At 45.3% G+C, this 18,013-nt stretch overlaps 1 protein-coding gene across 4 annotated transcripts in view; it reads right to left on the bottom strand.

Moving 5' to 3' along the window:
- VMP1 (vacuole membrane protein 1) overlaps positions 1–18,013 on the bottom strand; it is a 58,726-nt gene that overhangs the window by 13,941 nt on the left and 26,772 nt on the right. For all 4 annotated transcript variants that reach the window (XM_032707348.1, XM_032707349.1, XM_032707350.1 and 1 more), the window contains 3 exons: positions 16,772–16,903; positions 4,045–4,125; positions 651–767 (listed from right to left, as the gene is read on the bottom strand). In XM_032707348.1, coding sequence (XP_032563239.1) covers positions 651–767; positions 4,045–4,125; positions 16,772–16,903 — 330 coding nt within the window. The remainder of the gene's footprint in view (positions 1–650; positions 768–4,044; positions 4,126–16,771; positions 16,904–18,013) is intronic.

Here is an 18,013-nt window from a genome sequence, read left to right as displayed (position 1 = left end):
AACTCAGCTGAAAACACCCCAAATAGAGACACAGCTCATGAGACAGCACTGACCACACTTCATCTCCCTTCCCATGAAATGGGGACGCTGCATTTAAAAGCAAAACTGAACGTTTTTGACTGGGATTGTCAAATTCAGCCCCTCGGGTCGGCCCTGAGGGAACAGGACAAAGGAGAACATCAAAACCAGGCCGAGGAGTCCAAAAAGTGCCGACCTTGCTGCGAGGGGGCTGAGGAGCCCAGGGAGGAGCCCCGGGCTGGGCTCAGGGCACCGGGGGTTTCTCTACGTGCTCAGCTGAGCTAAAAAGAGCCTCTCCCGAGCCTCTGCAGCCGCGTCGTTACCAAAAAGGCAAGTTCACTATGAGTGCCGAGCTGGTAAAAGCCGTAGGTAAATACCTTGGCTAACCACCAATTTCCTGAGCGGGTCAGCACAGAGCTCGTTCCTCCGGGGCTATAAATTACTCACTGGGAGCCTGAGCAGCCCAGCAGATCCTTTATTGTAAAGCCTTTGCACCAAATTAATTTCCGTGACTTCAGGTCGGGCAGGGAGACTCCACAAGTCATTAGGAAGTAACACAGTGGAACGGTAAGAGAAGGAGAAAAGTCTCTCTCTCCACCACCCCCGAAGCCCGAGGGAGGGGCAGCACTTGCCTGGATGTGCATTTTAATGACTGCTTTGCCAATCAGGGTGGCACCGAAGAAGGTCCAGAAGGGAACGAGGAAGTGCCCACATGTTATCCCGGCCAGGTCGAACAGGGGGTTCGGGATCTGTGGAGTGAAGGGGAAGAGGTTCAGGAATTCAGCACGCACCGGGATGAACAGGAGCACGACGGACTCTGAAACCCTGAAAAATGAACAGTTTCCCCTTCTCCAACTTGATGCAAAGCTCCTGTGTCTCCAGAGCTACAAAGCTGTTGGTGTCACACCACATAACTCTGGGATTCAGCTCCACCATGTCCCAGACAATTCCACTCTCATGGTCCCTCCTTACCCCTGGATTCTGACAAAAGCCAGCAGCAAGTTTTCCATGTGAAATGCACAGAAACCACAGCAAAGCCATTTTGAGTGATTTATCAAATTTTCTCCCTGACAAGCACATCACTCTTGGAAGCCAGTGCTCCAACTGATCCCCAGTGATTTCCAGCTGAGAAACTACACTAAAAACTGGCATTATGGTCATATGTATCCAGTTTAAAAGCACTGATTAGATTTTATGAAGCATATGCATTTCATTTGAAATTAAACGAATTTTTTATTATTATTAAACTGTTGGCTTGACTTTTGGTATTGTGATACTATCTGTAAAATATTTTTGAAATGAAACCAAGAAAGTATCCAAATTCCAACCTTTCAGCCTGCAGTGAAGGGGCAGTGTCTGAGGGGAGTGTGTAATCACAGCAGCAATGTGGTACTGGGGTAACAAACTGCAGGGTTGGTGGTGTTTTGTTACATAAATAATGAAATAAAGAGTGAGGATTGGTAAAGAATAAAGGATAACAACACTGCCTGGGCTGACTGGGCACCTGCAGTGTGGGAGGAAGCCGAGCAGGGCTGGACTGGGCTGTTCCAGCCCAGCAATTCAGATTTATGAGCACCCACAGCAGCACCTGCAGAGGGAGAAACCTGAAACGGGCTCTGATCGTGCCCGAAACGGTCCCTGGACAGGCTCCACCTCAGGGACCTGCCCTGGGGCAGCTGCTCTGGGCACAGGAGCTGGTGAATTATTGACCCAGCCCAGCTCCAGGGTGTTCTGGGTTGGGTGGTTTGAGGGTTTTAGGGACTTCACAGAAGGTTTCAATGCTCGGGGCAGGGAGCCCTTGGGGCCAGGGAGCCCTTGGGGCAGGGGCTGTAGGGCCAGCCCTGCACTCACCAGACATGGGCAGGAGTTACTCGAGGCCCCAAGAGGCTGTTCCTGGGCTTGGCTTTGAAAACACACACAGACAGTGCTGGGAGTCGCCAAAAAAGCTCACAAAGCCAGGAGGGTGAATTCTCCCAAGTCACAGGGAGGATCTTCAGGGTTGATTCTTGCTTTGTTCCTTCCCCAGAGCAGCCTTTCCATAGAAACAGGCTCAGGACAATACTGTGGCTTCCTTATTGCCACTCAACAACATTACAGTCAGTTCACCTCACTGGATGAACTTGCAGAGTTCTAAATTCAATTTGATGGGGCTTTTCTGTAGCATTTAGAAGCCACCACTCGACAGATAGCGACCCACAGCTGGGCCAGGACCACCACTCTGGGAGCAAGTTCTCCAGTCATAAAAAACACATCACATAAACCCCTGCTTAAAATCCTCATGGAAGATCCTAGTTCTGAGTGAAGGAGGCACCTTCCAGCACACAGAGGAGCAGCAAGAAGGAATAGAAAGGGGGCTGGCTTTCTCTGCCTTTCTCTCCCTTCCTCTCCCTCAGGTGCCATGCAAATGCACGGCTCTGGATCCCTGTTTTTCCCGGGCCTCTCCCTTTTCGCAGCTGCTCCGCAGTTGCTCAGTAAACACATTAACAAATCCCCAGGTGCCTCCCGGTGGATCGATGGCTCCTCATCCCTCCCCCGCCCGGCCGGAGCTCAGGGCACGGGGCAGCGAGCAGGGGAGAAGTTCGGCAAATGTTTAAGGATTACTCAGCAGGAACTACAAAGTGTTTACACGTCACCTCTCCCGTGTTTACCAGCTCCTTCCTCGTGTTCTCCATTTATTCCCACTCCCTTGTCCAGCTGCCCCAGGAACTCATCCCTGCCACCCTGAGCTGTGCTGGGACAGGGATGTGTCCTGGGTCACAGGGATGTGTCCCGGGTCACGGTGAGTCAGAGGAGGGAAGGCGCAGCCTGAGGGCTGGGAAGATTTGGGAACAGTTTGTAACCTCCAGCCAGTTCCCAGAGCTCAGGGAACAGCAGCTCCGTGCAGCAACTACCAGATGAATCCTGTCCAGCTCACATTTGAGTAACGCTTGGTGTTGTCATCTCCACAGTTTAGGAAACTGGGAGATGCTGGGCAACTGTGGAATGAACACCTCACCCTAATGCTGTGCTTATCCCACAGGAATGGGACCATGGGGGGCCTGCACTGCCTTCCCTGTAATCACATCCCACGGTTTTTGTGGGATGAACAAGGCACACCATTCCTACCAGTTTGCATCAAGCATATCCAGAGAGACATTGCAACCTCAAATTCCAGATATTTCTACCCCGAAAGAACAGCATTATCCTACTCAAAACACTAAAACCCCCTCGCTGGGGATGCTCCCATCACCTCCTGCTCAGAGGGAAAATAAACCAGCAGCAGTTTGTAGCTCCAGAGCCAGGACTGACTTTTCCCTCCTCTTTTTGCCCTCTCTGGTTCCCAATGACCCAAAGAGCAGGTTTAGGATCACAGAGGATGGACACCCCAGTCAGGGTTCATCCAGGTGGTTTTCCACCCTTCAATCTATGTGTACCTCTGGATCTGAGGATGCCAAGCACTGTCCCCTTGTACATAAACACCTAAAGAAATCCTGATAGATTCCAGCAGATTCCCAGGGCAGGGATTCAAGACAGGCCTCAGCCTCCAAGGTAGGGAGAACTCCTGGCCTGAAACAGGGACACACCTCTGGAATTTTAGGAATGTCTTGTAAGTTTTCCTCACTTTGACAAACCTTTCGCAACTTTAGTGACCTGATACCTGTTTGTTTTTCCAGGTTTCCCCACTCCAGGCTGAACTGGAGAATTAATTGATTAATCTTTGGAAAATGATAAAGCACTGTTGCTGCACCTTTTGGGTTTGATGGATTAAAGAGGAAACAAAACTATCCCAAACTCATCACCTTCCAAGGAGAGCCAGTGTCGAAGCCCAACGGTGCAGCTGAAGGAAGGGATAATAAATTAGCTGTGCTTTTATGCAGAATTCCCTGTGTTTGGTTCTAATCCAGGACTGGGGTTTCTCCACATCAATCCCACAAAGATCCCGCTTCCCTGAGCACCACGGAGGGCACAGAAACAGCAAACAATTAATTCCATGGCCAAACATTCCACCTGTGCCCAGAAATGCCCCCGTTCCCAGCACAAACTCACCGAGGCACAGGCCAAGATCCCGAAGAATCCAACCTTCTGCACCAGGTTCTGCACGGCCAGTTTAGCCCGGGAAGCAAAGTCCTGCAGGGAGGAAAACAAAGGATTCCTGAGGCAAATCCCCAATGAACAAATCCCAAATGTCTGTGGTTCCCGTGCCCTCCTTGCTTTGGGATTTTCCTAGTAGGAACTGGGAGGAATTTTAAACCAAAAAGGCCAGTCTGAAGCCCTGGGCTTGGAGGAGACAGAGGGATATTCCCAGTGCTCAGGGTGGGACTTTGACCACCCACATCCACTGGGTTTTGTTTTCCCAATCCCTGCCGGTGGCACTGAGCTCCCTGTGCTTTGGAAACAGGTTTTCCAGTATTTATTTCCCCCTATCTTTGCAATGCCAGCACTGCTCGTGCCTCATTCCTTAACCAAGCAGTGGGAATGAGTTCCTTCAGTGCTAAAAAGGCACTTTCTCAAACACAATAATGCCATTATTTCCTCAGATCTGTTCTCTCAAGCCCAGGATCTTCAGCAAAACACCCAATTCCAGGTACTGGCTACAAGAGACTTGTAAAATTCCATAAAATCCGTGAAGTTGGAGCTGAAATACTTCCAAAGCAGTGAAGGTGCAGCCCCTGTGACACACTCAGAACGTGCTTTTATTTTGGGATCAGAACTTTCTCCTGAGACTCAACATTTGCCAAATGCTCAGGAACAACAAAAAAAAAAAAAACCAAAAGAAAATAAATATAACTTTTAGTATAAAATTATTATAAAATTTTAAAAAGCAAAAATATTCTCACAAGCAGTTTATTTGAATGTGAGAAGTGAATTTACAAGAGGAGAAAAATCATTTTGAGGCAAAACTGTCCCAAAACTGAAAAGCAGGGTCAGGAATTCCCTGCTCAGCCTTGGCCACGGCAGGTACAGAAAGCTGGGAATCTTTGGGAATAGCAAACATGAAAAAATAATTATGAATTCTTGTTTAAAATCCCACAAAGAAGCAATAAAAAGCCGATTTTCCAGGAGCAAAGCAATAACCACAGATTAACATTTTGTAGGAAACTCTCAGAGAAATTACACAAGGAAATTACTCAAATCAATAATTAATGACATTCTAAATTCCACATTTTACCACTGAATTGTAGAATTTAGAATGTCATTAATTATTGACTAAAGCAACGACAGGACAATGCAGGAAATTTAAATTTATGCAATTTTAACTTTGTCACAGTTCTGATGAAACCTTCAATCCTACACAGCAATGCAAGAAAACTACAATTATTTGACAATGTCCTGGCATATTATTTAAATTCTGAGCCATAAAATTGACATAATTCTTTATGGCAGATTAAAAAAAAAGAATAAATCTGTGCTAAAGCCATTTGCTTCTTTTTACACCCCTTTTTCAAGTATTAGCCTTTTTTCCATTACTGGGCTTTAAAATAGTCAAATTCTCAAATTAAAAAAACCAATGACTTGAAGGCAGAATAATTCTATTTATTATTCTTAACGTTTGGGAAAATAAACCAAATTAAAGCAAATCCTTGAACTGAAAGAAAAAAAAAAGCCAAATAAATGAGATTTCCTAATTATTACAGTGGGATATTTTAATTTTAAGGAGAATATAAAAACCCTGTGGAATATTCTGCGAGGGGGAATTTGCTCCCTTTGAGCAGGAGTTACACCTTGGGGTCTGAATGTCTGATTATAAATAAACAACCCCCAAACCAGGTGATTTATCATTATTTTACACTGGGTTTCTAATACACTGTTGTATTAATAGTCACAGAAATTGGAAATAAACTCTCTAGCAAACAACCTATAAACTAATACTTTATTTTAAATAAAATATATTATTAAAATTATACATAAATTGACTTTATTGACTCAGGGCAAGCCCAGTGCAACAATTTAATCAAACTGCTTAAAAGAAACAGCTTCCTCCTCACCCACGTTTCTTGATTGCTGCAGAATTCAAGGCTGCCTTCAAACTAATTTTTCCCTCCAGCTAAATAATAATAATAACAACAATAACAATAATAATATAATAATAATAATAACAACACCATTATTATTATTATTATTATTACTACTATTACTTCATAAAACCAATTATGAAAGTGTTTTAAAAAACAGTTTATCTCAAACCCCCCCCCCTCCAAAACAAAACCAGTGTCTGGGCAATTTTTCTCCTTATTAATTCATAAGTTTATTTTTTTCAAGTTCTTACTCAGATGGTTTCTCCTTCAAGTTTTGGTTTTACATTGTCTCCAAGGAATTACATTTTTAAGTTCTAAAAATTTCACTCCAGAACTTCTAATTTGTTTTCCTTTTTTTCCCAACTTTTTAAAATAAGAATTTTTTCAAATTTTGGAAGTCTTTTTCAAAAACCTTTTCAGGTTTTTTTCCAAACTTTTTCACTTTTTGAAGCTTTCAAACTTTCCTGTTATTTTTTCCAAACTTTCTAAATAAGCCCAGAGACAAATTAAGGATTTTTTTTTCCCTATTTCCTACAATTTAACCACAAAAATAATCAGAAATATGGACACTGCATTTTTAGAACATAATCACAGGCAGGAATAATTTGCAGGTTAAGAAACCCACCAGGTTTGCAACAAAACTATGTATCTGCAGCCTCAATATTGACTTTATGAAACAAATTCACAACTCTTTCCGTTTGGTCTCTTCCTTAAATCTTGTTTTCTGATCTTTGTGACATCTGCAACAATAAAACCCCTTCAAGGTTTCATTTCTCCGACAACACAACCCCCAGTTTCACAACTTTTACCTATTTCACAATGATATTTTTTCTCTTCCAAAGCCTGCACAGGGAACAATCTTTTCTCTTTTTTTTTTTTTTTGAATAGTTTGAAATCAAACAACTTTCAGCACTTAAAAAATAAATTATATAAATATATATATATGAAAAAAGACAAAAGTTCAGCTACTTACAGGCACCACATTTTCCCCCCAAATTAAAGGATCTAGAGTGGCCTCTGAGCTAAATGTGATTCATTCTTTATAACATTTTAGCTCGCCGTGTTCCCTTCAGGGGTGGTTTGGTTTGGGGGGGGGTTTGGGAACACATTTCCTGTGAGCTCTGCAGCGCAGGCAGAGGGAGGTGAAGTGATTAAACATGACTTCACTGGGTTAATCATCACATCCCCACAACTGGGGGGGACAGAAGAGGCACAAAAGGTCGGGGGTGAAGGGCTGATTCACCGGGCTCAGCTCGGGGAGGGTGGGTTGGGATCTGCTCAGTTTGATCAGTTCATTGATCCCAACAAAAGCAAAAAACAAAAAACACCCCTCCCACACCCCCGAAACGAAGGGGACAGAGAAGAGAAATGACATGTTTTGCTGCAAAGTGGGATTTACCACAGTGTTCCTCCTCCAAAGGGGCCTTGTGGAGCAGCTTTGTGCAAACAGGGACCTTCTATCCCTGGAAAAATGTCCTTATTGACAGTGAATCTTAACCACACTTAACAGACAATCTTAACTGCAAGGCTGCATCCCACCCCTCTGTTTTCTTTGGTTTCCATTTATAATTTACTCTCTCTCTCTTCTTTCTCCCTCAGTGAAGTTGCACAAGCTCCTCTGCCTTTGAGTGAGGAACAAACTCCTCACCGGATCTGGACAAATCTCGAGACAAAAATGGACAAGCTCAAGACAAAAAACTATTTTAATCAATCAATTTTCCCCCTTTTCCCTCTGTAACACCGAGTTATTAATCAGGAAGCAGAACAGCCACTATTTGTTGCTCACAATGAAATTGTGAAGCCTCTTTTTTCCTCCTCTCCAAGAGCAGAGGTGGTTGATGGAGAAGAAGTGAGTTGATGGTATCAAGGAGATCTGAACAATCCCTACAGGAACAACCTTAACACTTCCCCAGAGATCTCTGCTCAAAAGCCTGCCCAGATTATGCCATGTAACAGTTTATTCTCCAACCTGGAGCTGCAATCAGATTTTAGGAGCATCAGGAAAGCCACGACCTCCCATCACAAACCAGCTCAATCCCTGAAAGGCACGACCCAAACTTCCAGTGATTTGAGGCCTGGAAAAACTCCTCTCCATTTTTTTTTGCTGCTGTAAATACCTCAAGCACTTTCCAGATGAAGGGAAGGAATATCTGAGACTAAATTGCATCCCAAGTCCATCGTGTACATGTTCCCTACTTGTAAGATCACCCGGGGCCTTAACGTGGGATGGGGGGAAGTCAGTGATGCATTCATGGAACTGCTCCAGCAGGATATTCATCACCTGGCAGATGGTGCCCTGAACAAGTTAAAAATAAATTTCTGGAGGGCCTGGAAGGGGTTACAAAGGATTTGTTACTCTGAGAGAAAACAGGAGCATGGAGGAACATGGAGAAAATAACAAGACAAAGAGGGATCTGAAGGGAATGTGCTGCACCTCGATGGTTCCCCACAACCCAGGAGGGCACTGGAGCTGCTGCAGAGATGGATGTTCATCCCAGGGCAGACCCCCCACTCCAAATGTGTGACTGGAATGTGATGAAGTGGACATTCCCTTAAGGTCTCAGTATAATTTATATTACTGTTACAACATTTTTCTTACTAGAAAAAGTTAAACCATCCAAATAATAATCTCAAGAGGAGAACACATTTTCCCCCCCAAAGATTGAAGCCCATGTCCGAAGGCACCACCTCAGATTATCAAAATTATAGATTCCTTAACATTTAAAGAGCTGCCTACACAGACAGTGCCCCTCTTTATGTAAACATCTGAGTTATGTTAAAAATGAGCTGCTCAGTATTTTGTTTCTTCTGGCTTTCTGTCCCAACACAATGGAATCAAACACAACTTATGGGAGAATGACCATTTGTGGTCAGGCAGTGGATTCCAGGATTTCAGAGGACTGGGAAGAATTATTAACTCATTGGAATAATGGATTAACTGCAGAGGAGCAGCTCCACAGAAGTCAGGGAGCTCCCTGTGGGATGGGAGGGCCCAGCACACATCCCTGCAAGGACAGGAGATCAGCAGGGATTTGTGTGAGCAACACACCAACCTGGAGAGAAGGTGAGGAGAATAGGGATCAAATCCAGCAAACAGTTCATCCCTCAGTGACCACTTCACACAAGGCACCAAAGGTGACAGATCTCCTGAGGAACTTACAAGCAGGAATATTCTGATTGTGGTTCATGATCTCCCATTCCATCAGCTCCAATGATTCCTGGGATCTGAATGTGTATGGGAAAGGCTCTGGATCCCTATTCCAGCTTTCTCCAAAGTAATTCCAGCTTAGTGTAAAGAAGGGGCAAACTAAAAGAGGGTATTTCCATCCTGATGCCTGGAGAGCAGAGGGTGAGAGGGGTAAGGTTTAAACCTACTTCTCACTCAGGAATCTGGGAAAGAAAGGTCCTGTCTGGGAAACTGGGCTGTCAAAGGAGAAAGCTGGAGGAGGTTTTCAAGGATTGCTGGAAGCAGCCAAGGGAAGGTGGCAGAACTGAGCAAGAACTGAAATTAGATAAAAGAAAGGTATTTACACACAACAGGCACAGAACAGACATTCCAGATGCTAAAGCTTGGGAAGGAAATAAGCTACACTCCCCAAAAAGTCTGGGGTTTTCTGGGACATTAAATTCTGGAAAATCAATTGGTCGTCTTTGGGGCATCTGAGTTTGGAAACTCAGACCTATGAGTAACTACAGTTAGTCCTTGTGTCAGAAAAACTGAAGGTTTTCCATAGAAAACACAGTTCAACTCATTGTCCTCAGATTTTAAAAGTGGTGGTAGAAATGACAGACCTGAGGAGCCACAGGGCCCTGGGAGGAGCTGAATCCTCTGCCAGTCCTGTGGGAGCAGAGCACAACAAAGTGTCCATCCCAACAGCAGGCTTTGCTTTCCCTGCTCATTTAATTTTAGCCTGTCTTGGAGCAAAGGTGTGAAAATTCCAAGAAATGGATCCACTCTATGGTAAGTTATGGTTCCTCCCCAAGAATTCAACCAGCTCTAGATCAATCCATCAGGAACTTCCAGGTATTAATTTCATTAACCATTTGTACCAGGGTAAGAACCATTTTATTTCCCTCTTCTTGTGGGAAGAACCAGCAAATGCTTCTTCATAACAAGCTCCATCTCAGGAGCTGCAGGCTCAAGGTTTTAGACTGTCACAGCCCAACACCCTGCTCAGCTTTGGAAGGGAAACCCCCAAATTAACACACATTACAGAGCTCAGTGGGTCTGTAACTCAAATTTAAGCCAGCATTTTCCACAGCCAGAACTGAAGCTCTCAGCCTTCTCCAGATAAAGCCCTTCTGCTTCATACTGTAAGAATAAAGAAATTCTGCAAAGAATAAGACACAATTAAAGGAAATGGCCTGAAGGAAGAGGAAGGAGCTTGTCCTTTCAGTCTTATCAGATGTGTCCTGCAGGGCAGAGGCCCCTGGAACCACATCCCCTGCCACCTCTGCTCCTCACACCGGGGCTGTGCAGCCACAACAGCAAGGTGTCCACTTGGAAGTTTTGCACAAAAACATGAAGGAAAATGATGTTTCTCCTTGCTAAAGCACTACTTTCTCTTCACACCTCACAGGAGACCTGGCAGTGAGCAGGGACAGATATCCCAGGGAGGTTGTGCAGCCCCTGGTCCTGAGGGCTCCCAGACCTGGCCTGACAATCCCTGAGGAACCTGAGCCATGGACAAATGCTCTGAGCAAAAGGCTGGGGCCAGAAACTGCCTCAGGGCCTGCTCAAGATGAGTCTTCCTGTCATTCCAGAGTGGAGAGGGAGAGCCTCTGACCCCTCTGGTTCCCACAAGCAGCCCCTGAGCTCTGCAGCCTCTGCTCCCAGTCAGAGCTGGGCTGGCACTGCCTCCCAAACCCCCCCCCCGAGCTGCTCTTTGATCCCAAAGCCACAGCTCTGCCAATCTACTCACAGTAATTCCATTAAAATCCAATTAAAACCAATCAGGTCCTAATTTCAGGCAGTTTCAGATCCAGGTAGTTGCCAGAGTGAAGGAAGTTATTGCTTTGCTTCAGCCACCACCACCAAGAAAGGAAGGGATTTTTGCTAATCAAATGATTGACTTTTGATAACCAATTGACTTTTTCAATCTCTGCCAAGTCTGAGGAGGGCCATCAGCACTGGAAAAAAACCACAGTTTCTCCACAAGGAACTTAGAAATAAGTTAAGGATTAAAACCCACACACCAAAAAATCACTTGTAGAACAGAAGTGAGGAACTTCTTCCCCAGCTGACAAAGCCTCCAGCACACAAAAGTCTTCCCTGAGAGCCCCATGGGCAATTCTGAGCAAAGCTCTCCCTCAGAGGTTCCCAGACAGCTCCAAGTGCTCTGCATACCAGACTCTTGTACAACACAGATATTTAAACAGTGTCTGGAGCAGGGGGGGGGAAAGCAGCCATTTTCTTGGTTATGACACTCTTAAGTCATTTCTATAAGTTATTGAAGGCTCTCCCTGGAAAAAATACTCTGAAGCAGCTTTTCTGACCCAGCTTTTGGTCATTTATTGGTCTTTCTCGGAATATTGGGGAGTGAAATATCAATTATTTAGGACCTCATTTTCCCCTTAGGAGCTCGCGTTGGGCATTCCCAACACACAGAGCAGAGCATGCAAATCCAGCTACCTGCTTCTCCACAGCCTCTGTGCAGCTTCCAAAATTTCCAGCACCCCTGGGGACATTATTTCTCATCTGTGTTGTTAGGTGAGAAATTTGTCACTGAAAAAAATTCTCCTGACCTAATACTGAGTGAAAATGCTGCAGAGTAATTTGGATTTCTTCCCTGCCTTGATGATTTCTGATTTCTGCCCTTACACACCAAGCACCAGAATAACAGGGGGGCTGCGTGAGTGAGTCTGAGGGAACAGACTTCGCCACAAAGAGACATTTGGAGCAGAATGTCAGAAAGTCACCTCCAGCTCACCAGCAGAAATTAGTAATGCAACACCCACTGCTGGTTTTGCCTTATCTGAGCAGGTGTGCAAATGAACAGAACAATGCAGAGCCTCCCCTGCTCCTGCCAGTGCCCACAGAGCTCCAGCCAGGAGCTGCCTCACACAGGGGTTACTCACAGATTGTCTCCCCTCTGCCTCCATTAACTCTTTGCTACCTCTTTTCTCAGGAAGTTCTCTAGATGAAGTTCTCTTATTTAAAGCTTTCATTGACTCATTTCAAGACTTATTTCGACTCAGTAATTTTGTTACTCAGACTGTTCCCCCGTTACACTGCCCGTGAAAAACCCACCACACCTTATTAGCTCACTGTCACTTTGCCACCTCACTCCCAAGCACTCATAGAGAGTGAAGCTTCAAGGTTGGATTAGTTTTGAATTTCTATTTAATTACAGATTAAAGAGGTAAGATTAACTAATTAACAAATCCAGGCATCAAAGAGGACTGGAGTGTGTGAGCACCAGTCTCCTGGTGACCACCCCTCCATTAATTGTGCAGCACAATTAATGAAGAGGGGAAGCTGATGAGGAAAGGGGGTGACTGGAAGACTGAGCAAGAGGAATGATGAGGGGAATTTGATGTTCAGTTTAAATAAATTAGTTCTGGGAAAGCAAAAAAAAAAAAAAAAAAAAAAGAAGTGGAGGTTTCCCAGTGATTGTACGTGACCCCTCCACTTCCATTTTTGTGATAAGTGCTCTATAAAAACCTGCTTGTGGTCTGCTTTAACTTCTTTTTTTTCTTGCACCACATACCCTTAAATGTTGATTAAACCAGCCAGCAGCCAGAGAACCCCTTTCAAGCAGGAATTTTTCAGAGAGGAGCTGTTAATTAAATCGAATCGGGGGAGAGATCCGTTTTTAATTTGGCCACCTTTTACACTGCTAATTAAATAAGATTTCACTTATTAGTCGAATCTAATCATTCCACGGGAGTGAAGTCACAGTGTCGTGTCAGAACACAGCACTGGGCTCTCCCCACAGCCAGGGCTGGGTGTGGCAGGACTTTGTTCTGCCTCTGCAAAGAGAAACCCCACGTGAAGAGGTGGAAAAGCAATCCAGGCAAAGGCACCCGGGCTCTCAGGAGCGCTGGAAAGATGGGATTAACATGTGTCCAAGTGTCACTATCACAAAAGTTCATCAGTTTAACTCCTTGCAGGGCAGGAAGTCGTTCTCTGGAGCTCCTGACGCAACCAAAGCAGTTGCAGCTCAGTTTAATACAAACCCTCTCGAGTCCACGTTGACAAATTCTTTAACAAGCCCTGTGGTTACAGGGAAGCTGGTTTCAGTCTGAGTCACTCCTGTTCAAACAGTTTACTGGAAATGGAGGGGAGGGGGAATTTTCAGAGAAGTCATGTGATGGCCAGACAAACCACAACCAGCAAAGGTTCAGTGGAGGCAAAAACAGGTCCCAGCAACAACTGACACTCAGAGTGCAGATGGCACCCAGTCATTTCCAAACCAGCCCTGCTGCAGCCCCGGCATCTCCATGGATTTAACCCCTTTCCAAGCCTCTGTTCTTCCAGAGGCAGGACAGGGCTTGGAAAGTAAACAAACAGCAGTGGCTGATAGTAACACAGGCAACTAGAAAATATTTTTACGTGGAAATTTGGCTGCCCCGAGGCTGCACAGGAGCAAAGCCCCGTGTGTAAATCATTAGTCCTTAAAAATGTGCCACTTAATGAAGCCAAACACTTACAGTCATTAAGGGTTAGATATGCACGGAGATATCAGTACTTTCCCCTCTCAGCAAGGAGTACCAAGATACAGCAAGGCCCAGCACTGTCATCAGGCTCTAAAAAGCTTCATTTTCACCAGGAACCTCCCTCAGCTTTAAGTGTTTCAGCGTGACAGAGAAACGATGGGAAAACTCAACAGTCAGCAAGTGTTCAACTGGCAAGAGAGTCCCTGCACACGTGTGTGGAGACACGAGCTGCACAAAGGATGTGTGCACTGGCATTACCAATGTGCTGCCCCAGCACTGAGCAGGATTCACTTCCCCTAACTGAGAGGCTGCTGCGCTGGATACTCCCTGTGGCTAAAAGGGGAGCTCTGATAAAACACTCCCTGGCTCTGGAATTCCACTGGAAGAGAGTTAAAGGCGACAGAGATACTGTTTTAAACACTGGTGATTTTTAAATGCTGCCCTGAGTGCTCACAAATCAGAGGGAGCTGCTCTGTGCTGGGCTCTCACTGTGTGTGAGGGGAAAGGGCCCGGAGTGCAAACCCACCCTCCTTGTCCAGGGCAAAGCCATGAGGCAGGAGAAGCTCCAGCACTCCCTTTTTGTGTAACTGGAACTCACTGGTGAGCACACACAGGGACACGGGGAAAGGAGAAGTGAGTGTTCCTTTAAAATGAGGGGCTTTTTCTGAAGGGTGCTAATGGGAAGTACAAGACAGACACACACGTCACCCGCAGGCCAAGGAGTTCTCTCAAAACCCAGCTTCAGGTCACTCAGATCTGAGATTCAGGACAGAAAATCCATCAATAGACTCCCTAAAGTAACTAGCATTTTACTCTGTGTAACTCTGACTGGAGCACTGAACCTTTCTGCTGTTTAATCCTTTTTTGGTTGTTTTTCTGGTTGGTTTTTTTTTTTAAGTGCCCAGCCAGCAGCACATTCCCCCTCACAGATCCTTCAGGCTGGATGTTACAGGCATGATCCATTCTCACCAGAGAAGATCCTCATCTGTTTCTCCAAACTACCATTGTTTTTGGGAAACAGCAGCCCAGGCTCTCTGAACAACACACACACACACACAGAGGGAATCACGTCAAACCATTTGGCTCTGCCTCGTGGGCAAAGAGCAGCTCAGCCATTCTTCAAAATCCAACACCCATTCCCAGGCCTTTCCAAAAGCCTGGACAGAACTGAGACCTTTATGCTGAAAGAAGGCTCCTGTCATTTGCCATCAAGCATTTGGAGCATCCCCTAGGGCACAGGGCACTTGTCACATCCTGCCCCGTGTTTTCCTAAGCCCTGGGAAGAGTGGGAGAAGCCGATGGAGGTAATAAAAATCGGTAATGAGCAATTTAAAAATAGGCATCACCACGGGCTCGTGGATGCAGATGACAGGACAAGCAGTGATAAGCTGTGCTGGAGATGGGGATTTGCAGAGGTCAGAGGAAAGGCAGGCCTGTCTCCCACAGACATCCAGCGAAAACACCAGCGAAGCCAAAAGCAAAAAAAGGAAGTCACATTAGCAAATGGAAAAAACTGAACTGTCAGTTTTATGAGCACAATGCAATTTAATCAGATTGTCAAAGCCTCACGCTAGAAGAGTTTATAGAAACCAAACCACAAGTGGAGTTTAAAAGATTGTTGGGGTTTTTTTTGGTTGTTTTTTTTTTTTTTCCTGGCCATCCATCCACAAAACAACACGTCTCAACCCAAACCCGATTGCCAAGAAAAAATAAAATCAAAAGTAGTGGTAAATAACAGCATCATTTTTCTTCATTAATTCCACAAGGCCACTTGTTTACTCTGGGCAGTCAGTACAGCTATAGTTTGGCCTGGCCTGACAAAATGCTCTCTAGCAAAAAAATCTTCTGCCCAAGAATCTTACTGTGCATTCTGGAAACCAGCTCTGGCTGCTCCCACCACTGCACACACATAGAATTTGCTGGGAGAGTTTCAGGAAACACAGACACTCCAGTCATGAGCTCCACTGGTTTCATTGTTGGGGTGTTTATTTTTTTTTTACCACAAGTAGATTTTTATGCAGTTGGGGATTTTATACACTCAGGGGTTACTTTGCAGAGCAAAGATTGATGAGAGAGTAAAGAACAAAGCAGATGCTTTTTTCCTCCTGCTGCATCTTTAAAAAAATAGAAGAAATTACTATTTGTAACAGCAGAAAAACCCTCTGGAACTTTCTAGGAGGGGGAGGCTCTCAGGAAACACAGGGTTTACTGTTAGAATTACTAGATTGCATTTAGTATTTCCAGACAAACCACTTTCATGGAAAAGCTTCATCCATCTTTTGAAGGAGAAAAAAAAATAAATATATATTTATCTCTTCCCCTGGCAGAAGAATTCAGAGACATCAGTGCATATTAAATAGCATCTGCTGGTTTTTAACAGCAGTCTCATGACTTATTTCAACTTAGTGGCAGACAAAACAGGATAAGAAGGAAAAATACAGAGGAAAAATTCAGTGGCAAGGAGTACAAGGAAAAAATGCTTAATTTCTTCTAAAACAGCATCAGTAACTTGTGACCAGGATGCAAACTCCTGACCCGAAGGAAAAATTAGCCACAATAATGCTCGAGTGATGGAGAGCATCGGTGGCAAACTGTGCTGAAACACTGAGAGTGTTTAACCCACTGAGGAAACGAAGGGACTGGGAGCAGTTTGGGGGCATTTTCACATCAGGAGAAAAATTCCCCAGTCAAATATCACCTGGAAGGGATGAGCTGGGACTGAGAACCATCCCCTGGCCCAGGGAGGCTCTAAGTGCAGCCCAACAGCCCTGACTGGGGCCGAGCAGCTCCTCTGCCCCCAGTTCTCAGCCCACTGTCTCCCCCCCACCTTCCCTGTGCTGCTCCTGGAAGTCTCAATAATTGCAGCACTCGTAGCAAATATTTGGCTGCACTGTTGCTTCTGCTCCAACAAGCCCCATCCTTGTCCTGCCATCACCACAGCTATCTCCCCCCAGTGCAGGATCTTTTCCCACCCCTGGGAAGTCCCTCGTGAGCTCACACCGAGTGATTTTCGGCCCGCTCTCGTTTAATTGGAAGGGGTTATTTACTCCATCTAGTTGCCCCGTGTTTTATTAATTATTGTTTTGCACTGTTCTTACTTGTGCAGCCTCTGCATGTTCCAGCATCTCCTCGAATTCCTGGTACTCCTCATCATCGGGTTCAGCACCGGAGAGCCGGGCTGCCCTCGCCATGAAGTAGGGGGGCAGCTCTCCAATGGCTGTGCCAGCACCCTGGGAAAAAAGGAATTCTCATTTATTTTCTCCAACAGAAAACATGTGACATGCACAGTCCTGTGAACATTTCAGATCACTACAACTGCTGGGACCAGCTGTTTGGAGAGGTTTGCTTTCATCCACCAGGAGAACTTCCCATGATTTCAAACATAACGCTGCTCCTCTGAATCCCCCTTTTCCTTGTTTAGCTCCTCTCAGGGCAGATCCCACATCCCTGACTCAGCAGGGCCCTGCAGTCTCACCCCACCACATGATCCCAGACACATTCTCCAGCATGTGACAGCCCTTGATCCCGAGTGGCCTCCAAAATAATCTGGGAGCTCCTCCCCGGTGCTGTCACGGAGTTTACTCGTCCAGTCATGAGACTCGGTGCAAGTGTTTATTAGAAAACAGGCTCGAGTTTTACTACAGCTGTGAGCAAGGAAAAAAGGTTAAGCAGAGCTTGATCTCGGGTTTTCCCTCTCCTTCAGACTTCGGAATAAGTGCAGCCAAGAGAAGCCCAGATGAAAGGATGGCTGCTTTTCACCACAGGAAAATTAGATTTGTTTTCTCAGGACATCAAATGACTCATTTCAATCCTGTGGGTAAAACACAACTTTAGCTTAACCGAGGGGAAAAAAAAAAAAAAAGCAAAGGGAGACAGCTAAGGCTGAACATATGGATAAACAGAGGCTAAGGAAACAGGAACTTGGAATTAAGTGGGGATGGTTTAAATTTAGGGCAGGTAAGAGCCAATAGTTGGGCACTGGCTGGGGGTGTGCCAAGGCTCAGCTCCTCGCAGATGGATTTTCTCCCCGATAACAAACGCTTTTCTCTCCAGTGACAAATGCTTTTTTCTGCTCCTTCTGAAGCTTTTCAACTTCCTTTGTTCCTGCCCTGTGTGCAGCTGCAAGCAAGAATTCCAGCTGCTGTGCTGATTCCAAATCAACAGGTTGTGGTTTTAAAGAGGGCTGCCCGAGCTGTTAAACCCTCAGTTTAAGCTCACAGAGTGCATGGCCTCTCGTGTTTGTGCCCTTGTTTTCCACAGCAGAAAAAAATTTAAACGGGTGCAACAAGCTGAACTTCATTAATCTGCATATTTCTGGCACGAGGGGAAGATAAGGCTGA

The sequence above is a fragment of the Chiroxiphia lanceolata genome, chromosome 20 (genome assembly GCF_009829145.1).
Source record: "Chiroxiphia lanceolata isolate bChiLan1 chromosome 20, bChiLan1.pri, whole genome shotgun sequence".
Lineage (NCBI taxonomy): Eukaryota > Metazoa > Chordata > Aves > Passeriformes > Pipridae > Chiroxiphia > Chiroxiphia lanceolata.
The sequence above is the reverse complement of the archived record's forward strand: the minus strand, read 5'-3'. Positions and strand labels throughout refer to the sequence as shown.